This window comes from Microtus pennsylvanicus, chromosome 9, assembly GCF_037038515.1.
Source record: "Microtus pennsylvanicus isolate mMicPen1 chromosome 9, mMicPen1.hap1, whole genome shotgun sequence".
In the NCBI taxonomy this organism is placed as follows: domain Eukaryota; kingdom Metazoa; phylum Chordata; class Mammalia; order Rodentia; family Cricetidae; genus Microtus; species Microtus pennsylvanicus.
The window spans coordinates 111,947,767-111,971,195 of NC_134587.1; the positions used below are offsets into that span (position 1 = coordinate 111,947,767).

A 23,429-nucleotide genomic window follows, 5' to 3' on the forward strand; every position below is an offset into this window, starting at 1 on the left:
TTCTTTGCCCCAAGGCCAGTTCTGCCAAAAAGAAATGCTCCAGGTGGAGTGTCTTTGGTGCTCAACATTCTCTCGGGAATAGAGTGGTGTTGCCAGGAGCAATTGTGTCTCACTACCACAAAACTCTGAGTTAGATTAAAGGCCATTTTCTACAGCTCTTTGAAGAAGTTGAAGATTATCTATCTATACTAAGTATAATCTCTATATATCTAAAGAACCTGATTAGTCTAATTATAAATGACAAACTTAGATGACTATTAGTCTATATAATTCTCAATATCTATCTAACTTAAAGACTAAGACAATAAACGACTGTGAAACAAATGAGGACAATGACCTCCAAATATAAACAATGTACAAATATACATTGCAGTAGGTAAATATATATCAATACACAAACATTATATAAGTATCTTAATCAGAGGTAGAAATGTACACTGCAATATGGTAAATATATACAATATATATATATATCAATACAATATATGTCAATACATAAAAAATGTTTTAAACAGAGGTAGAAACATGAATGCATACAATAGTCAATACAATTTAACTTTGTATCAATATACAAGAATCTATATCAATATATTTGTCTAACAACAGTAACTCACAATTACAAATCTATTATCCCATCATCCCTCTTTTTTTTTTTCAAAATGATCCCTGAGCTTATAAAATTCCTCCCCCAACCCTCAATCGTATACTAATTATAATCAACCCCTAAATGATGCCCCTAAACCCAAGGGCAAACTTTACTGGGAGAGGGGACGTCGTCCTCTAAAATTACTTCCAGCTGTCATAGGGGCGACATTCTTTCTGGGGGATCCTGTGAAAGTAAAATGATGGTTAAATTTCAAGATCAATGTCTTTTAAAATTGCCAATAGTCTCTGAGTATTTTGTGCAGGTCTGGCCAAAATGTTGTATAAGATGTGCACCATTTCAGCTAACCAAGTTGGAACTGTCTTGTGTAGCTGGTATCCAAAGCAGGTCTTGTTGTAGCGCTATCAGTATCATGACGTCATATCAACCAGGTGGAGTTGTTGTTATGGGGCCCCATCTTCTTCCTGGAAACTTCAAATGTCACTTCAGGAAAAACTCATTGTTCATTATGAAAAACTTAAGCATTAATCATATAGACATATATATATATATTCAATGAAAGACATAATAGATATATTCAATGAAAAGTATGATAGATATGAAGAAAAGCAAAGATGTTTTCTAAACTCATATTTCTTTCTGTCCCATATCATGGCTCTTGACATGAGACAGAAACTCCAGAAACTCTGGGTTTTTCTCTTACTAACAGGCTTGGAATTGGAGAAGGACAGAGCCAGAGTCCAACTTCAAAACCAGCTTTATAAATTTAGAAATATGGTTTAATATTACTTACACAACCCTTTCAGTTTTCTTGATATTTCCTATTGGGCAGGTATTTTTCCATCTGTCAGTATCCAAATATCCAGGGTCCCTTGAATTTTTCAAAGATGAGTGTTTTCCTGTGGAGATAAGAACAGAACCCTGCCCCCATTCTATATGTTTTTCTTACCATCTGTATGAATATCATCATTGTAGATAAGTTGTCATTTCTCTTTTCCAAGAGGTTTCTCCTCTTCAAATCGAAACTTTATTAATTTTGATGGTATCCACAATTTTTCTTCTCCTGTGGAAACAAGAGCAAAACCCCTTCCCCAACGTAGCACATCTCCTGGCTTCCACTGAGAGGTCAGCACATCTTTGAAATAAATCGGTTGATTTAGTTCAGCAGACTTTTCCATTATCCAATGTCTTTCTGCTGCTGTCGTTCCTTTCTCATTAGCGTTAAGAAAATTCAAGGTTAATAAAGCATTATGTAATCTATTTCTGGGGGTATTTTCAGTCCCTTTCTGTTTGTTCAGCATATCCTTTATAGTACGATTTGATCTTTCTATAACTGCCTGACCTGTAGGATTGTTTGGTATACCTGTAATGTGTTTTATATTATAATAATCAAAAAAGCGTTTCATTTTCTTAGATACATATGCTGGACCATTGTCTGTCTTTATTTGTGCAGGTATACCCATGATGGCCATAACTTCCAATAAATGTGTGATTACTGAATCAGCCTTTTCTGAGCTCAGGGCAGTAGCCCATTGAAAACCTGAATACGTGTCTATGGTGTGGTGTACATATTTTAATTTACCAAATTCTATGAAGTGGAACACATCCATCTGCCAGATTTCATTTCTCTTAGTGCCCTTTGGGTTACTCCCTGCAGGCAACGGTGTTTGATTATAGAAAGAACAAGTAGGACATCTCTTTATAATGTCCTTAGCTTGTTGCCAAGTAATGGAAAATTCTTTCTTTAGGCCTTTACTATTGACATGATGCTTCTTATGAAATTCTGAGGCCTGCAACACACTTCCAATCAATAATTGATCAATCTCAGCATTGCCTTGGGCTAGAGGACCAGGCAGACCTGTATGGGACCGGATGTGTGTTATGTACATAGGACAAAGCCTGTTCCTGATTATGTCTTGTACCTGGATAAACAATGAAGTCAACTCTGTGTCATCTGGTATAAATTCAGCTGTCTCAATATGCAAGATAACTCTTTCTGCATATTGTGAATCTGTAACTATATTAAGGGGTTCTTTAAAATCCCTTAGCACCATAAGAATGGCATATGATTCTGCCTTCTGGACAGAATTATAAGGGCTTTGTTCCACCTTACTCAATTCATCTGACTTGTAACCTGCTTTCCATGATTTATTTGCATCAGTATAGAAAGTACGGGCTCCAGTTATTGGAGCATCACGTACAATTCTAGGAAGAATCCAAGAAGTTCTTTTTATGAGGTTAAGTCTACCACTTTTGGGATAGTTGCTATTAATTTCTCCCAAAAAATTAGCACAAGCTCTTTGCCACGGTTCATTGTCTTCCCATAACTTTTTTATTTCTTCTGTAGTAAAAGGCACTATAATTTCTGCTGGGTCTATACCTGCTAGTTGACGAAGTCTCAGCTTACCTTTTATAATTAATTCAGAGACTTTTTCCACATAAGTTTTTAATTTTTTACTTGGTTTATTAGGTATAAATATCCACTCTAAAATAATATCTTCCCTCTGCATTAGAATCCCTGTAGGAGAAATTCTGGAAGGCAATATGACTAGGATACAGCTAAGATTTGGGTTCACCCTATCCACATGTGCCTCCTGTAATTTTTCCTCAATCATTGTCAGTTCCTTTTCTGCTTCAGCTGTCAGTTCTCTTGGACTATTCAAATCTTTATCACCATCTAAGGTTTTGTTTAAATGAACTACTAGATCAGGTGTTATCCCAACAGCTGGTCGTAGACTGGAAATGTCTCCTAACAATCTTTGGAAGTCATTAAGAGTCTTTAAGCGGTCTCTCCTGATTTGTGCCTTTTGCGTTTTAATTTTCTCTAACCCTATTCTGTAACCTAGGTAATTAATAGAGTTTCCTCTTTGAATCTTTTCAGGGGCAATTTGTAATCCCCACCTAGGCAAGACTTTCTTTACTTCTTCAAACATCCTTTCTAAAGTATCTTTATTTGAATCAGATAACAAGATGTCATCCATGTAATGATAAATGATGGACTTGGGGAATTGTTTACGAATTATTTCCAATGGCTTACTTACAAAATATTGGCACAGTGTAGGACTATTGAGCATACCCTGTGGGAGGACAGTCCACTGATATCTCTTATTAGGCTGAGAATTATTATAAGTAGGCACTGTGAAGGCAAATTTTTCTCTATCCTTTTCTTGTAACGGTATAGTGAAAAAACAATCTTTCAAATCAATAACTATAAGAGGCCATCCTTTTGGTAACAGAGAAGGCAAAGGAATTCCAGATTGTAGTGGGCCCATAGGTTGAATTACTTTGTTGACAGCTCTTAGATCTGTCACCATTCTCCATTTACCAGATTTCTTTTTTACAACAAACACAGGAGAATTCCAAGGGCTGGTTGATTCTTCAATATGGTGAGCATCTAGTTGCTCTTGCACCAGCTGTTCCAATGCCTGTAGTTTATCTTCAGCTAGAGGCCACTGTTTGATCCATATTGGCTTCTCAGTTAGCCATTTTAAAGGTAGGGCTGTTGGTACTTCTAAAGGTTTGGTATTTGCTGTATGTTCTTGTACAGCCTGAATGGCTGGTGACCTTTTTCCATAATACCTCATCATATCCTTCCCCGAATTATGAATTTCTGGAAATACAGGAATGTTAATCTGGGTATTCCATTGCTGTAGCAGGTCACGGCCCCATAAATTTATGGCAATATTGGCTATATATGGCCTTAGTCTTCCTATTTGCCCTTCGGGCCCTATGCATTCAACCCATCTTGTGCTTTGTTTTACACGAGATAGGGTTCCAATTCCTAGGAACTGAACATCTACCTCTTGAAGAGGCCAATTCGGATGCCAAGATTCTGGGGTAATGATACTTACATCCGCACCTGTGTCTAATAAGCCTTCAATAAAAGTGCCATTTATACAGACTCTTAGCTTTGGTCTTTGATCATTAATAGAAGTCTGCCAAAATATACGTTTATTCTGTCCTACTGGGTTTTTTGACTCATCCTCCACATGGATTTCATCATTTAGACCAGTATTACTTTTTACAGCAGAAATTGGAGCTTTTAATTTTCTTGGTGAGGCACGTTCTCCACTGTGACTGGGAATGACTGGGCCACTGTTGGCTTGGGGGCCTGCGAGAGGCCCCCCCATGGAGTTTCCCGATGATATCGGATTGCCCCGTCTATCTGTTGTTGACCTACATTCGTTGGACCAATGCCTGCCTTTACCACATCTCCTACATATACCTGAAGGCCGAGGTCTCCTATTTTTGTCATTCCCAGAAGAGATATTATTCCTAGAAATTCTTTGCCTGCAATCCCTTTGTAAATGTCCTAATTTACCACAATTAAAACACCTGGCAGTTTGATGTCTCCTCATTGCTTTGGAAATCACTTCTCCTACCCAAGATTCATCATTATAGCTAAACGTCTCAACATTCATCGTATGCTGAATCCATTCATCCATAGGTGCTGATCTAGACTTTAAAGGCCCAATTATCTTTTTGCATTCTATGTTTGCATTCTCAAAAGCTAGAGATTCAAGAAGTATTCGTCTAGATTCTGGGTCTGTTACCCCTATGTCCAGAGCCTTAATCAATCTTTGCAAAAAGTCAATAAAGGGTTCTCTCTGTCCCTGCCTAATTCTGGTATATGATTCAACCCTTTTTGCTGGATCTTGTATCCTATTCCAAGCATTTAAAGCTGCTTGGTGACATAGACACAGTACTTCATCGTCATAAAGAGCTTGGACCTGTGGATCAGCATATTCTCCTGCACCAAGAATTTGATCTTGGGAAACCTCAATACCTTTTGCTCTTCCTTGCTGTTCCATAAGTTTGGATTCTTCTCTGAAATAAATTCCAAACATCAAGGAAGGTCCCTTATCTAAAACTGCAGACACTAACTGATGGAAATCATGGGGGATAGCTCTAGCATTAGAAGCCCAAGTCTTTATCATTTCCTTTACATATGCATTGTGCAAGCCAAAATTAACAACAGCTTGCTTAATTTCTTTCAGATCATTCATTGCTATTGGTGTCCATCTAGCTTCTCTGACTCCCTTTGAGCCTTTAGAAGTTGACGCTTTGTCAGAATTAAGTATAGGGTATGTCACTAGAACCCTGGGTAAGCCAGTTCTAATAGCTGGTGGAGGCATTGTATCCTGTCCTTGTGCCTCCTTACTCTGTTCACCAGCTGCAATAATTTCTCCAATCTTTTCAAATCTTTTTATCATTGTCTCTCTTAAATCCTGAATCTCTTGACCTGTATATATTTCCAGTGATTTCACTGAGGTATCAATTTTTTGGTCCCCATTCTGCACCTGTGATTCCAAAGCTTTAATTTTTTCCTTCAAAGATAACATGTCCTCCTTAGACTTTTCTTGTATATCATGTATATTCCCATCTTGGAGGTACATTCTGTCTGTTACCTTATCAAAACTTTGTGATAAACTCTGAAGGTCAAATTCAATAGCCTGAACCCTTTCAGGTAACTTTCTAATACCCTTGGATATGGAATCAATTTTGTCTGTCATAGTATCCACTTGTTCAGATAACCTCTGATTTTCAATAATTTTAATCCTGTCAATTAGTTGTTCATTATTAGTTCGTAAAGATTCTATCATTGTTAGGAGTGCCATATTCTTCCTTAATGATAGAATATGGAAAAGAAAACTGAAGCCTAGTAACAAGCAAATTAAGGTATTCCCATAATCATATAAACCTTGTATGATGTAATTCATTGTATTAGTAAATATAAAATTACTAATCCATTGTATTAGTGAAAACAAAGCAGTAAAATTTGCGTTAGAAACGAAAATTGCCATATTACCTATTGTCCAGCAGGTGGCGCTGTTGCCAAGTCTCGACGAAAACAGGGTCCTGTTTCAGTGCCTTAGTAGATGTTAAAAACTGGAAAACGCAAGTTTCTCAACAAAGTAAATATAATTAAATCAATTCCAGAGACGGAACCAGAAACCCAGAATCCAGGGGTAGAGAAGAGCAATCTGGAAGCTGCTTATGCCTCCACGTGACAGAGTCACCCTGAGGGGTTGCAGCTTTCAGCAACCGCGTGCTCTGGTTCGTGCCACTTTAAGAGCTGTGCTTGCAAGGGAGATTTAAAAACAAATCAGAAAAGAGCAAACCACGGGAGGCCAAGGCCGCCGCCGCTGCAAGGCACAGGCAGCGGCTGAGGAAGCAAGGGCTCCCGCCAAGCCGAACTTGCGGCTGCCAAGCCGAACTTGCGGCCACCAAGCCGAACTTCCGGCCGCCAAGCCGAACTCACGGCTGCAAGCCGGGAGAGGTTCTAAAACCAAACGTTGGGTGCCAGAATGAAGGCGTAAGTCACAAACAATGCCACACCAATTTGGGATTATGATTAATAGGGTGATATTTATTTAAAGGGGAAAAAACTTACAGATCACTGTCCCAGGCAACATCCCTCTACGCAAATGCAACCAGGAGTCTAGTCGCCGGCGGAGCAGGAAGTGAAGAGAGAGAGGAGAGGGAAGTGGCCGCTTTTTTAAAGGGAGAGAGACCACGCCCCAAGGGGCTGGTATCTCAGCGGTGTTAGGCTGGAGGAGTGGGAGGACCTCCCGCAACAGTATTAGCTGTTTTTTTTACAGAAAGTATATTTTTCTTTTGATATAGCAACAATTTTTTCATTTTATTTTTTTTAGTTGTTGCACAAAAAAAATTTCCACCTCCTCCCCGTTTCCCATTTCCCTCCCCCTCCTCGCACACATCGCCCCCCCTCCCCCTACTTCCCTCCCCCTCTCCCCCTCTCTCCCACTCCATTCCCCCTCCCTCTCCAGAATGAAGAACAGTCCAGATTCCCTGCCCTGTGGGAAGTCCAAGGTCCTCCCATTTCTATCCAGGACCAGGAAGGTGAGCATCCAAACAGGCTAGGCTCCCACAAAGCCAGTTCATGTATTAGGATCGAAACCTAGTGCCATTGTCCTTGGCTTCTCATCAGCCTTCATTGTCCACCACGTTCAGAAAGTCCGGTTTCATCCCATGCTTATTCAGTCCCAGTCCCGCTGGCCTTGGTGAGCTCCCAATAGATCAGTTCCACTGTCACAGTGGGTGGGTGCACCCCTAGTGGTCCTGACTTCCTTGCTCATGTTCTCCCTCCTTCTGCTCCTCATTTGGATCTTAAGAGCTCAGTCCGGTACTCCAATTTGGGTCTCTGTCTCTGTCTCTGTCTCGATCCATCGCCAGATGAAGGTTCTAAGGTGATATGCAAGATATTCATCAGTATGGCTATAGGATAGGGTCATTTCAGGTTCCCTCTCCTCAGTTGCTCAAGGTACTAGCTGGGGACATATCCCTGGACACCTGCGAGCCCCTCTAGAGTCAAGTCTCTTGCCAACCCTAAGATGGCTCCCTTAATCAGGATATGTATTTCTCTGCTCCCATGTCCACCTTTCCTTTATCCCAACCATCCCATTCCCCCAAGCTCCCCCCATTCTCCCCTTCTCATGTTTCTCACCCCATTTCCCCTTAGCCCCATTCCACCTCACCCCCAAGTTCCCAGGTTTTGCACTGCAATCTTGTCTACTTCCCATATCCAGGCGGATGACTATATGTTTTCTTTGGGTTCACCTTACTATTTAGCTTCTCTAGGATCACAAATTATATGCTCAATGCCCTTTATTTATGGCTAGAAACCAATTATGAGTGAGTACATCCCATGTTCATCTTTTTGGGTCTGGGATACCTCACTCAGGATAGTGTTTTCTATTTCCATCCATTTGCATGCAAAATTCATGAAGTCATTGTTTTTTACTGCTGAGTAGTACTCTAATATGTATATATTCTACACTTTCTTCATCCATTCTTCCATTGAAGGGCGTCTAGGTTGTTTCCAGGTTCTGGCTATTACAAATAATGCTGTTATGAACATAGTTGAACAAATGCTTTTGTCATATGATAGGGCATCTCTTGGGTATATTCCCAAGAGTGGTGTTACTAGATCTTAGGGTAGGTTGATCCCGAATTTCCTGAGAAATTGCCACACTGATTTCCAAAGTGGTTGCACAAAATTGCATTCCCACCAGCAATGGATGAATGTGCCCCTTACCCCACAACCTCTCCAGCAAAGGCTATCATTGGTGTTTTTTATTTTAGCCATTCTGACAGGTGTAAGATGGTATCTCAAAGTTGTTTTGATTTGCATTTCCCTGATTACCAAGGAGGATAAGCATGGCCTTAAGTGTCTTTTGGCCATTTGAATTTCTTCTGTTGAGAATTCTCTGTTCAATTCAGTGCCCCATTTTTTAATTGGGTTAATTAGCATTTTAAAGTCTAGTTTCTTGAGTTCTTTATATATTTTGGAGATCAGACCTTTGTCTGTTGCAGGGTTGGTGAAGATCTTCTCCCAGTCAGTGGGTTGCCTTTTTGTCTTAGTGACAGTGTCCTTTGCTTTACAGAAGCTTCTCAGTTTCAGGAGATCCCATTTATTCAATGTTGCGCTTAATGTCTGTGCTGCTGGGGTTGTATGTAGGAAGTGGTCTCCTGTTCCCATATGTTGTAGATACTTCCCACCTTCTCTTCTATCAGGTTCAGTGTGTTCAGACTGATATTGAGGTCTTTGATCCATTTGGACTTGAGTTTTGCGCATGGTGATAGATATGGATCTATTTTCATTCTTCTACAGGTTGACATCCAGTTATGCCAGCACCATTTGTTGAAGATGCTTTCTTTTTTCCATTATATACTTTTAGCTTCTTTATTGAAAATCAGGTATTCATAGGTCCCTGAGCATTTCTTGGTTTAGTAAGTTTCTGTGGAGAAACAGTTTTAGTTTTCTTTTCTTGATCTTAGAGGCTTACCTTTTCTCATTTCTTGACCTATCTGTGTTTTTTAGTTCTTCATGTTTAATATGGTTAATATATTGATTTTGTGTTTAAAAAAATCTTCTTCTCATATATTGTCATCTCCACCTTAATTAGCTTCAGCTGTCAACATGATGTAGATTAGAGTCATATTGAGAGAACATCAGTTGAGGCTTTGCCCAGATCAAAATAGCTACTAACTATGGGAAAATTATGTTGATTGATGATTCATGTGGGAAGGCTCTTCTCTTCCACTCATGGTTTCAATACCCTAAGAATGTGGGACTGAGAGGGTTAAGAAGGCTAGCTGAACAAGAAAGAGTGACTAAGCAAGAGCAAAAACCAGTAAACATTTTTCCTTATTGTCTCTTGCCTTCATTTTGTAACTTGAATTTCTATCCTAAGCTTCCACAGTTGTGGGTTGTGATCTGGAAATATCAGTCAAAGAAACCTGTTTATTACCTCACATGCTTTTTTTTAGAGAATTTAATCACAGCAAGAAATGAATAAATTAGGCCAAAATGTGGTACACCAAAAGTGATTTTGTTGCTGGGTAGAATGTGGGAATGTTGTCTTTTGGAGGATTGTGGAGGATATTAGAACTTTAGGTGGCAAAAGGCATAGAAAACTGTACAGAGCTTAATTAACTATTCCTGTAGGACTAGGAATATGGGGGTGTTGAAAGTAATGCACACAGGGGAGCTTGAGTTCATTGGATTTCAGTGGGAAATAGACTTCATGAAAAATATATCTATGGGTCATTTGTATAATATTTTCTTCCCAAATCATTCCAATTTTCTCCATTCCCTGAGAAGTTGAGTAAGGCAAACTTAAAAATTAGTTGGGAGATTTCTTAGACAAAGCATTGCTTCTGTTGGGTATTTATTACTGATGATTTATTTAGGTCTACAGTGGAAAAAAAATGAGTGATGTGGATAGAAACAAAAAGTCAGTTTTGTGGAGAAAAACAACACTAGGAAGATTCAAATGGCAGTCCTGTCGTGAAAAAGAGGACAACATTTCAAGAAGTTTAGAACCATTAAAGAGAAGGCCCTTCTTATTATTTGAAGCCTAGGAAGGTAACTTAGGGAAAGATTTCATCTATCTAAGTCTTCAATTTCTCAAAGGAATAGGCAACCTGATTCCTAATCTGAGAAAGCAACTTCATGCAGAAGCTGCTGGAACTCTGAACCAAGCATAGTAGCATCCATAACAACTTAGAAGCCAAATTGTGTGTGTTGTGGAGGGACCCATGTTGTATTGTTTCTGGAAAAAAGAAAGAAGCAAAATTTATAGGTCATAAATTCTTCCTCTTTAGTTTCAGCTGAACATGGTTTTGTCCATCTGTGTTTGGCAGAGTCAGAAACCCACTGAGGAGACTGTGAAACTTTATTGCATGAAGCTGTGAAGATGAAGACAGAGTTGTATTTTTAGATGATAGGATGTTGTAATACCCAAGCTATGAGATATCTGCCATGGAGAACTACATATAGGAGGTAGATATATACATATATATATAAAATAAATATATAAGGATATATGTATATAATTTTTCATGAATAGTGCTATCTAAGCTCTTTGAAAATGAGTCTCTACCTGTCTGAGGCACAGCTAAATGATTTGTTGTTTGCCCTACTGAGTTTTAGTGTTACCATGAACCAATCTTCCCTCACTGTGTCCACATTTCTCTCTCTCTCTTTTCAAAATTTATTCTTCTTGTAAACACAGGCTGCTTATCCATTTCCCAGGCACCCAGACCTGAATAATCACACAGAAACTATATTAATTACAGCACTGTTTGGCCTACTAGCTCAGGCTTTTTATTAATTTGCTCTTTCATTTTAACCCAGTTCTATTAATCTCTGTGTCACCACGAGGCTGTGGCCTACTGATAAGGTTCTGGGGCGTCTTTCTGCTTTGGCAGCTACATGGCCTCTCTTATATTCTGCCTACTCTATATATCTCTTCCAACCTGGCTATATTCTTCCTTGCCAAAGCAGCTTTATTCATTAACCAATAAAAGCAACACTTATACAGAAGGACATCACACATCACTTTTCTTATAATATATCCCAACTGCAGTTTTTCTGTTCTCCATTTCTCTCAGTCCTCTCCACTACTCCCTTCTCCACCAGATCCACTCAGTCTTCATTTCCTTTCAGAATAGAGCAGACACACAAGAGATATCAATAAAGCCATACATAGCAAATTGAAATTAGACTAGGCACATATCAAAGACTGCATGGGTCAATCTAGTAGGAGAAAAAGGGTTCCAAGAGCAGGCAAAAGAGTCAGAGACATTCCCCACTCCCACTGTTAGGAGTTGCACAAAAATAGCAAGCTACAAATGATAACATATATATAGAGGAATTGGGACAAACTCCTATAGGCTCCATGATTGCTATTTCAGCCTCTGTGAGCTCCTAAGAGCCCTGCTTAGTTGATTCTGTGGCCTGTGTTCTCCTGTGTCATTTTAGTTAGAAAAAATTATGACTATGAATTTTTTTGAAATTTTTTTCTGTGTTTTTGGGGTGAGATTGTTCTCCATTTCCTGTTATTATTAGGGTTGGTATTTTTCTAGTGTTTCAGATTTCCTGGATGTTATGTTTCAGGAAATTTTTGGTTTAACATTTTCTTTGGTCAATATGTCCATTTCTTTGATCATGCCTTTAAAGTCTGAAATTCTCTGTTCAATGTCTTGTATTCTTTTAGTGAAGCATGCCTCTGTACGTCTTATTAGATTACTTAGATTTTCATTTTCATAATTACTTCAGTTCATATTTTTTAATTGCTCCTATTTCTATTTTAAGGTCTTGAACAGCTTCATTTCTGTCAACTGTTTCTTCATTTACTTTTTGGTTTTCTTTAAGGGATATATTAGTTTTCTCCAATACTTCATTTATCCTTTCTCTACTTTTTTAAAAAAGGGATTCATTTACTTCTTTAAGGACTTCTGTCATCTTCATAAAGTTGGTCTTAACTTAATTGTGCTTCAACTCTATTGGAATATTCAGAGCTTGCAGCAGTAGGATACCTGGAATCTGGTAGTGACTTATTGCTCTGGCTGTTGTTGATTGTGTTTTTAGTTGGTGTCCAAGTATCTGGGTATTAGGAATTTGTGGATCTAGGTACTCATCTCTCAGTTTGTCTTTGTTGCATGGGTGTTATTTTGCTTGGTTTCTATATGCTTTCTAATTTTCTGCTTTATGTGGCCTATGGTTGAGCAGGTGCTCTCATCCCAAGTTAGAGCTGGAAATCTTACAAATGGTGTCCACCCATGTTTGGGCATGAAAGGAGAGGAGACCATAGGGAATTTGGAGATAGCGTTGATGGGGACTGAGAGACTGAGGAAGGTCAGTTGGAAGGTGGCCTACATAGACTTCTTGCAGATAGTTGAAGTTGAAGGCTACAACACAGAGAAGAGGAGGGAAGTGGGGTTGGGGATAGTGTTGTGGGATTATCAAAAGAATGGAGGAGGTGCACAGACAAGAAACCCATGTGAATTTCTGGTGACTCCCATAGGTTCTGGTCCAGCAGAGAGTCTTTACCTCTGTTTTCCTATCTTTTTTTTTTTTTTGGCTGATGTGGCCTGCACTTGAGCAGAGGCTATGCATCTGATATAGGGGTAGGTACATGGTTTTGGTAGTAGCAGCTGTAGGGTTGCTGAAAGATCATGTCTGTGGGAATGTAGGGAGTGTGGAAATTTCATGGGTTTGTGGTCTGCCTATCTGTTCTCACTGGTGTGACATACACATGAGTCTGCCTAAGATGGGAGGTGTAACACAGTCATATTTCTGTTTTTATGAATGGGAATATGCCCTGTGCCATTATATGTTGTAAATCTTTATTTTTTTATTTTACAACATGTGACAGTCAAGAGATTGTCTAAAATGTCAGAAGAGACTTTGGACATTTGTGATGTTTGGGCTGCTACAGATTATAAGGATCATTGAACTTACACTAAATGCATTTTATTTTTATTTGTATTTATTCTTCTCTCATTCTATATATCCTGATTCAATTCTCACCCTCCTCTACTCATTCCAGTTCCTCCTCCACCAAATCCCATTGTCCCAGCTCCACTGCTTCCTTTTCCCTTCAAAAAAAAAGAGCAGACCTCCCAGGGAAATCAACCAAATAAATCATACCAAGGTGCAATAAGACTAGGCCCAGACTCTTATTTCAAGGCTAGACAAGGCAATGCAATAGGAAAAGGGTCCTAAGAACAGACAAAAGAGTCAGAGATGCCATGACTCCTACAGTTAGGAGTTTCACAAACACCCCAAGCTAAACAACCATAGCATGTATGCAGAGGACCTGGCACAGAGCCATGAAGACTCTGTGATTGCTACATCAGTTTTCTTTGAGCCACTATATGCCCTACTTAGTTGATTGTGTGGGCCATGTTCTCCTGATTTCCTCAACCACTGAATGCTACAATCCTCACTCCTTCCTTCTACAAGATCCCTACAGCTCAAGCTTATGTTTGGGTAAGGATCTCTGATGGGCTTCCATCAGCCCCTGGAAGAAGCCTCTTTAATAACAAGTAGGCCAGGTGTCAACCTATGATTATAGCAAGAAATAGTTAAGAATCATTTTATTGATATCTTTTCTTGGTCAGCTGTTATTTGGTTCTACCCCTGTTCTCTGAGCCATTCAAGTTCTGGTTCCTGGCCATCTAGGCAGTGTCAATTATGGGTTTCCTCTCACAGTATGAGCTTCAAGTTAGACCAGTCATTTATTGGCCATTAAGAAATCTCAGAGTCACCAGTGCCCCAGCATATCTTGCAGGTGGTACAAGTGGGTTGAATATTTTGTGGCTGGCTTGGTGTCCCAGTCCCACTGGGAGCTTTATGTGGTTACAGAAGATGGCTAGTTCAACCTCCATATGCTTGATTACTAGGAACAGTCACTAGGGTCACTTTTATAGTTTCCAGAATGTTTTCACTACAGTTTCCACATCCCCTGTTAAAAGCTTCATTATTCCCATCATCTTTCCCTGTTTTCTCCCCATCTGTCCCTTCCTCGCTCACCTGATCCTTCCTCTTCCCATCCCCCCTGCCTCCAGTATACCCACAAGATCTGTTCTATTTCTGCCTACCAGGGAGATCCATGCATCTCCCCTAGAGCTGTTGTTACTTAGCCTGTCTGTGTCTATGGATTGTACTGTGATTAACTGTGATTACTGTGATTATACTTTACTTAACTGCTAATATCCACCTATAAGTGAGTAAATATCATATTTTCCCATGTGATTATGGGCTTCCTCACCTAGGATATTAAAGAATTCAAGAAACTCGACAAGAACAAAGCAAATAATCCAACTATAATGGGAAACACCTCTAAACAGAATTCTCAGTAGAAGAATCTAAAGTGACTGAGAAACACTTGAAGACATGTTCAACATCTTTAGCCATCAGGAAAATGAATATCAAAACAACTTTGAGATTTTATCTTACACCTGTTAGATTTGTTAAGCTCCATAAATCAAGGGGCAGCTAATGCTGGCAAGGACGTGTAGCAAGGGGATTCATTGTACAAGTGCAAACTTGTACAGCCAAGGTGGAAATCAACATGCAGTCCTCAGAAAGCTGTGAGTCAATTCACCTTAAGACCCAGCTATACCACTCTTGGACATATATCCAAAAGATCCTACCACAAGGACATTTGCTCAACTGTGTTCAGAGTGGCGTGGTTCATAAAAGACACAGACTGCTGTATCTGGGAGAGATTGTGTTGATGATTGACGTGGGAAGGCTCCTCCAATGAGGGTGGCAATATCCCTAAGAAAGTGGGTTTGGGCTACAAAAGGGAGCTATCTTAGCATGAATGAAAGAGAGACTAGGCAAGAGAGAAAGTCAGGAAAAAATCTTTGTCCATGGATTTTTGCATTCAACTATTAACTTGATTTTCTATCCTAAGCTCTGAAAATGATGAAGTCAGATTACCCCACTCATTGTCTGAGCTGGTTTTGGTTAGAGGATTTAATCAGAGCAACATAAATGCAAGTTAGGACAAAGAAATGGAAAACCAAAAGTAATATTGTTGCTAGGCAGAACCTGGGAATGATGCCTCTTGAAAGAGTGTAGAAGATATCTAGACTTTCGGTGGTGAAAAAAATATAGAAAGTAGTACACAGAACTAAATTGGCTGTTCTTATAGGACCAGGAAGACAGAAATGTTAAGAAGAATGCCAGAAAGTAGAGACTGAGATCATAGGATTTCAGTTGGAAATTATAGACTCCATAACAGATTAAGTTAGAGGTCATTTGTGTGATATTTTGGCTCCAAAATCTTTCTATTACCTGGAAATTTAGTAAAGCACAATTTAAAAAAATGGGCTGATTCCTTAAATAAAATATTGGATCTGTTGGATGGTTATTACTGATGATTCATTCAGGTCTACAGTAAAAAGAAAACACGTGGGGCTGAAATAAATGAAAATGAAAAGGTAGTTTCAGGTGGCAACCAATTACTGAAAGAAGCAGGGATTTTCAAGGAGTTTATTACTATTATAGATAGGCCCTTGCCATGGAATGGAAGTCTAGCAAGGTGCTCCAGGAGTAAGACTCCATCCACATAAACCTTCAATTTATGTAAGGAGTAAGCAAAGTGATTCCTAATCCCAGGAAGCAATTTCATACAAAATCTGCTACACCTGTGGTCCAAGTGTGTTAGTGTCTGTCAATTAAGAAGTTAAGCTTTTCAGGATCACTCATTATGTGCTGGTCCTGGAAACAAGAAAGAGTCAAAATTTAGGGTACTGGGTTTTTAGTTTGTGGTTACAATTCAGCATTGTTACTGGCATCCATGTTTGGCAGAGACAGAAACCCAGTGAAGAGATTGTGAGAGTTCATACCATGAAGCTATGAGGACAAAACCTGTTGTTGTTGTTTTTACTCTTTTGGAGGTCTGCCACCCAGCTCTCAAAAAGTGGCATACACTGAGGCTTATTTTTATTATAAATTTCTGGTCTTAGGTTGTCTTATTTCTAGCCAGCATTTCTAAACTAATTGTCCCATCTACCTTTTGCCTCTGGGTTTTTTTCTTTCTCTATTCTGTATAAATTTTATTTACTTCTTATTCTGTGGCTTGCTGTGCATCTGAGTCGCTGGCCCATGCTTTTCTCCCCTTTTCTTGGTCATCCGTCCTTTTTTTCCTCCAAGATTTCTCCTCCTGTTTATTCTTTCTGCTTGCCAGCCCTTCTTATACTTTTCTACCAAGCTACTGACTGTTCATTAGGCCAAATAGGTATTTTAGACCAGCCCAGTATCATAGCTTCACAGAATTACACACATACAACATAAAAGAATTCAACACATATTTGTATCATTGAAACAATTGTTTCACAACATAAACAAATATAACACATCTTACAATAATATTCCACAACAGCCAGGGTTGTATTTTGATACAGCCTAGGTTGCATTTTGATACCACAAGATATTGAGATGCCTAAACTATAAAACATCTTCTGTGGAGAACTAGCTGAATATAGGGAGTGAAATTAACCACAGAGATATATGAAAAGATGCAGGGCTGGGTGGTAGTGGTGCATGCCTTTAATCCCAGCACTCGGGAGGCAGAGCAGGTAGATCTCTATGAGTTCGAGGCCAGCCTGGTCTACAAGAGCTAGTTCCAGGACAGGCTCTAAAGCTACAGGAAAACCCTGTCTCAAAAAAAAAAACCAAAAAAAAAAAGAAAAATAGATGCAGGGATAGGGCCATCTAAGCCCTTTGAAACTGAAGCCTTGTGTATCTGAGACAGAACTACAGGATTTGATATTTGTCCTGCTGTGCTTCAGTCTTGCCTTGGTTCAATCTTCTCTCACTATGTCTCCATTTCTCTATTTTGGAATGTAAATAGTATTCTATATTCTATACCATTGTATGTTGGAAAGATGTAACTTGTTTTCTGATTTTTACAAGATGTTATTTGCTGTGGGACACTGGTCTTGTACCTTGCAAAGATTTGTCACTTATATTAGTTTAATAAAATGCTGATTACCAGTAACCAGGCAGGAAGGATATGTGGGGTGATGAGAACAGGTGAATTTTGGGAAGAGGAAAGGCTAAGTCTGCAGTCATCACCCAGACATAGAGGAAACAAGATGAGAATGCCTCACTGATAAAAGGTACCAAACCATGTGGCTAACACAGACAAAAATTATGTACTAATGTAAGATGTGAGAATTAGTTAATAAAAAGCCTGAGCTAATAGGCTAACCAGTTTATAATTAATGTAGACCTCTGTGTGTTTCTTTGGGATTGAATGACTGAGACCATGTAGGACAGAAACCTCTGTCCACAAGTCACTGTCAAGTGATTGTTTTGAGCATCAGAAGAGACTTTTAACATTTGAAAAGTGTAGGGGCTATTGCAGACTATGAGTATCATTGAAATGACTAAATTAATTTTCTTCTTGGATGACCATAAGCCTCTAGTGACCCAGGTTAGAATTTAATTGATTGAATGAAAACCTCCCAGATAAGATGATGTATTTTAACATGTGCCTCTTCTTGGTAACTTTCATTTGATTGCTTGTGAAATTATTAGTAGGAGGAGCCTCTCTGGATGGAATCTTTCATTGGGGCTGTGATATGATGTAGTAAAGAGGGCTACTTGTTTGTTCCCAGCTGCTCAGCCCTGAAATAATCACACAGAAACTGTATTAATTAAATCACTGCCTGGCCTTTTAGCTTTAGCTTCTTATTTAAGGCTAACTGTTACATTTTAATTTAACCCATTTCTATTAATCTGTATAACACTATGTGGCTGTGGTTTACCAGCTAAAGTTCCCAGAATCTGTCTCTGGCAAGGCTACATAACTTCTTTCTGACTCTGCATTCTTCCTCCCAGCATTCAGTTTAGTTACCCCCCCCCACCTAAGTTCTGCCCTATAGCTCTGCTATAGGTCCAAAACAGTTCCCTTATTAAACAATGATAATCACAGCATAGAGAGAGGAATTCCATATCACCTCCCAATTCTTCAACTCCATCAGAGACTCCAGAAGGATATAATATTACCTAGGTAAACAGGAAGTATATTGTAAGCAACTTCCAAAACTCTAGAAATGACAAAGACATCTTGTTGCCTGTACAGTCACCCAAAGTTCTTCTGTGTTGTTGGGGGCATCCAATCTTCAGCTCACGGGTCCATACTATCAAGCAGACTTTTCCATAAAGTAGGAAATTTGAAGAACTGTTCTGCCTTGCAATGGAAAAGTCCATCAGTTGCCTTCTTCTGTGTCCTGCAGAATGTCTAGCAGATGCTTTCATGAATCAGGAACCCTGTGAGTCCTGCATGTCTAGTTCATCAAGCAGTCCAGCCTAGAGCAGTTTCTTGCCCAAATGGCTAACAAACTCCATAAGGAGCCTCTTCAATGCTGATTATCCTCTTGAAGTAGATTGGTGCTGCCAGGAGCAGATGTGTCTCATTGTCATGAAAAGTCTTAAGCTCTTAAAACATTTTAAAGGTCATATTGTGAAAGTCTCTGAAAGATTTGAAGAATCCCTATCTATCTGAAATACATTTCTATACATCGAGAAAATCTAACTAACATGCTACTAACTATTACTATTATAGATGACTCTCTATTTACCTATATTTTAATTATACATTACATTTTTAAATGAGCTAGACAAATACAATGCCTTAATCAAGAGCAGAAATGCATATAATAAAATTGACCTTAAATTAGTATCAATAAACCAAGATCCATACCAATGCAAATATCTATAGCATATTCCCTTTTAAATGTAAACAAACATTTATGAACAGTATTTGGGAATATGGGCATAGTTCTCTTCAAACTGCTTCCTGCTCTTTATTTGGTGAAGTAATTTTTTGGGTGTGTTCATAGTGACCTTTTGGGCAGTCTTGCTTCATCAAACCACATTAGTCTGGAGGGATTCCACAGGTTCTCATCCTTTGTGGGAAAAAAAAGGGAGAACCTCTTTTGCAAAGCAACAAATCCTTAGACCCAAATTCTGAAGACATGATACCTTTAAAATATACATGTTGGTTACTTAGCTCCTTTACAGCCAAAAAAATTAAAGAAAACACAATAATATACATAATCCAGAGACTCTGTATATAGTCCATGTTTATGTGGCTTATTATTTTATTCTATTACTTTTTAATATTTATTTTATTATCTTTACTCCTTTAATTTATGATTGTCTATACTCTGTTTCTTTAAAGACTTTGTTTCATTTTTATAAACCATTTACTTCTTTTTATAACTTTCTATATTTTTCTTCTCTCTCCCAAGCCTATGTACATTTTTTAAACACACCATGTCTCATTTAGAGGTCTTTTATGTATGAATCTGTCCTATTGTGTGTCTGTAATTCTTTACTGTTTAGGAGCGCTTCTTAAAATGCTAAGCACTTTGGAACTTAAGCTGTGCCATTGGTAGAGCAAATACGGCCTGCCTGCTTGCTCCATCCAGTCAACATGGCAGAGGCATGCTTGCTGCCTCTGAGAGCCATGTACATTGCCCCATTTTCAGGCATATAGGGGATCTAAGTTGCCAGTAGCAATCTGCTCACAGATCCCATAGCTGGTCCTCCAGAAAGTCAGAGTTCACGGTGGCAGCACAGTCCAGAAAGCCGGCATTTCAAAATGGTGCAGGTTTTTTTTCTGCTATCTCTGAATCAGAAAAAACTCTCTTAAAGGAACCGCAGCATGTCACCAGTAAGCAAACCCCATTTGGGGAAATAAATGTGGCTAAACTTTATTTATTTAGTGTCTAGAATTCTTTTCCAAGCTCTCTAAGATTTTAAGTGGATTTTAGTTGGCCACACAAGCACCAGTTTGTTGTGGGAAGCCACTTGTTAGTTCCCAGCTGCTCAGCCCTGAAACAATCACACAGAAACTGTATTAATAAATCACTGCTTTGCCCATTAGCTCTAGTTTCTTACTGGCTAACAGTTACATATTAATTTAACCAATTTCTATTAATCTGTATATTGCTATGTGACTGTGGCTTACGTAAAATTCTCAGCATCTGTCTCTGGAGGGGCTCCATGACTTCTCTCTGACTCCACCTTCTTTCTCCTAGCATTCAGTTTAGTTTTCCCCACCTAGCTAAGTTCTTTCCCATAGCTCTGCTTAAGCCCAAAGCAGTTCCTGTATTAACCAATGATAATCACAGCATACAGAAGAGAATCCCACAATATGAGTTTCTGTAGCCTCAACCCATTTCCTGTTCTTTGTGTCTACCATGTTGTGGTTGAAACTAATCAGTCAGCTTTCTTCTTTTGCTGTCATAACTTCCCCACCATCATAAATTCTAACACTAAATCACACAAGATCAGTAGAATTAGCTGCTATTTGGTGCCTAGGTGATTTAATAGCCCACTGTTTTCATTTTTGTTTGTTTATTTTTAGAGACAAGGTTTGTCTTTGTAGCCCTAGCTGTCCTGAAACTAGCTCTATATACCAGGCTGGCTTCAAACTCAGAGATCTTTTGACTCTGACTCCCAAGTGCTGGGATTAAAAGTGGGCCAGCATTCATGGCTTTTGTTTTAATATTGTTGTATGATGGTTCCTGTCAAGCATATGCTATTGTACTGAGCTTCACCCATATCTTGAATTTTAAAATTTGTCAGAAGGTTTCATTATGTTTCCCAGAATGGCATGTATTCATGACATTAATACTGCCTGTGCCTTCTGAGTCATTGGATTGCAGGTGCATAAACTTCTTCCTGCCTGTTTTGTTTGTTTTAAATTTTTATTTTAAAAAGAATATTTTTGTAGTAGGAGGAGGGTGGCCCTTTGTTCCCTTCTTGGTGACGAAGATGGGATTGCTTGTCGTCCTGGCTAGCTTACACCCAAAATAATCACACAGAAGCTGTATTAATTTAAACACTACCTGGTTCATTATCTGTAGCCTCTTATTGGCTAACTCTCATATATTGATTTAACCCATTTCTAGTAATCTGGATATCACCACAAGGTTGTGGCTTACCGGGAAAGATGCAGCATGTCTGATATTGGCACCTCCATGGTGGTTCTCTATGACTCTGCCTTCTTCCTTCCAGAATTCAATCCTGTCTACTCTGCCTACCTCTACGTATTTTACCTGTATGCATGGATATGCACCATGTGAGTACCTGGTCTTTACATTGATCAAAAGATGGTATTAGAAACCCTATGCTGGGAACAATGGATAGTTATGATCCCCCATGTAAGTCCTTGAGCCCACCTGTATGCAAGACCAGGAGGACTATTTACTGTTGATCTATCTTTCCTGCTCTGTGTTGATTATTTATAATCAGCATATTCATTGCTATTGTTTTCATTTGTCAATTTGTAACTTTAAACACACAGTGCTTTTAGTAAAATCTTATTTACATTGCAGTTAAAATTGGGACACTTCAGGTTTCTGGTAGATGAATAAAGAGTTCAAGTGAATGCATAACTCTTTGTAGAAACTTCAGCAAAACCCTATGAGTTATTTCTTTTATATTTGTTTGATATTTTTCATGTGAAACAGATATTTAATATGTATTTCTTGCTGTCCTAGAAGTGATTGCATAGACTAGGCTGGTATTCAACTCAGAGGAAGATAGATATACATGCCTCTGCCTTCTGAGTACAAGGATTAGAGGTATGATTCAATACATCTGGCTTTTTCATCCTATTTTTCTTTTTGTAGGTAGGAATTAATCTTTCATACAGTTTCTCTTATCTGTACTCTGTACTCTTGATCTGTTTATATATCTTTCATTGTTGGTTAGTAGGCATTTCTCTTGTAAGGTGATATCCCATTCAAAGGGTCAGAAATGACAGAGGTGAGCCTCCTATTCATTTTGCTTCTAAAGTGACTTGGTGATTAAATTATGATGTCTGTGTCATGGAATAAGTATGGGGAGCACCATAATTATATGACTATACTGTCAAAGAAGTATACCTTTACAGTGTTGTCAGAATCATGCTTTTGGTTGTACACATGTATGGCATATTTTAGAATACAGTGACCTATGATGATGTGCATGTCGACTTCAATTGGGAAGAATGGACTTTGCTGGATCCTTCGCAGAAGAATCTCTACAAAGATGTGATGGTGGAGACCTACAGAAACCTCACTACTATAGGTAGGGCTGAATTGTCTTTCATGTTTCAAATAAGGGGACAACTATTCATTGGTTAATGGTGCTCTTTTGTAATATGATTGAGAAAGAAGAATGGGGTAAACAAATCAGGCATGGTTGTAAGGTTTGCTACAAATGGTAGCTACATTTTTTTTTTACAATTTTTAATATATAATGTCTGGCACTATATTTTAGGATACAGTTGGGAAGACCATAATGTTGAAGAACATTGTCAAAGTTCTAGAAGACATGAAAGGTAATTTTCATTTATAAATATACAAATATACCTCTGAAGAATTGTAATACATCCTATATGTTTTAAACAAAAGCAGCAGTGTATATAATAACATGCATTGATAATTATTAAATTCTCACAAAATCATATACCTTAATTTCAGATAGGTGAACTGCATTTACAAGTCATTCTTTTAAGAAAGAAGTCAAGGAAACAATGTCTTAGCTTATATTACCATTTGAATCATAATACAATGAGAACTATACTGTAAAATTGTCTGTTTATTTCATATTATTCATATTATAAAAGATATACATGTTGAAAAGATGATAAGTATATCTCTAAAACTCTATTACACTAATAGTCCATAGAAAAGGTAGTTTAACCCATATACTTGTGACTGTGTTAAGTTTAGTGAAGGGGCAGTTAGAGTCATGAATCAAGGGGCAGCTGTTGTGGAGAGGCCTTAATTCAGATGCCACAAGTCTATGAGGACATAAAGTGTGAACTCAATGTGGAAATCTTGTATTCGTTATTCTTCCTTTACTAGGTATATCATATGTAACTCTGGATACAAGCCACATGAGCATAGGGATGTGAAAAGATATAGCATACTTCTCTCTCAGAACAAACAGAAGATATGTAGCAGTCTCCGTGTTGACTATACTTGTTGAATT

General features: G+C 38.5%; 1 protein-coding gene across 1 annotated transcript in view; it reads left to right on the plus strand.

The window, feature by feature from the left end:
* The window catches only part of LOC142856954 (uncharacterized), a 40,301-nt gene that overhangs the window by 13,762 nt on the left and 3,110 nt on the right, over positions 1-23,429 (plus strand). The window contains 2 exon segments of the mRNA XM_075984587.1: positions 22,394-22,520; positions 22,713-22,773. Coding sequence (XP_075840702.1) covers positions 22,394-22,520; positions 22,713-22,773 — 188 coding nt within the window.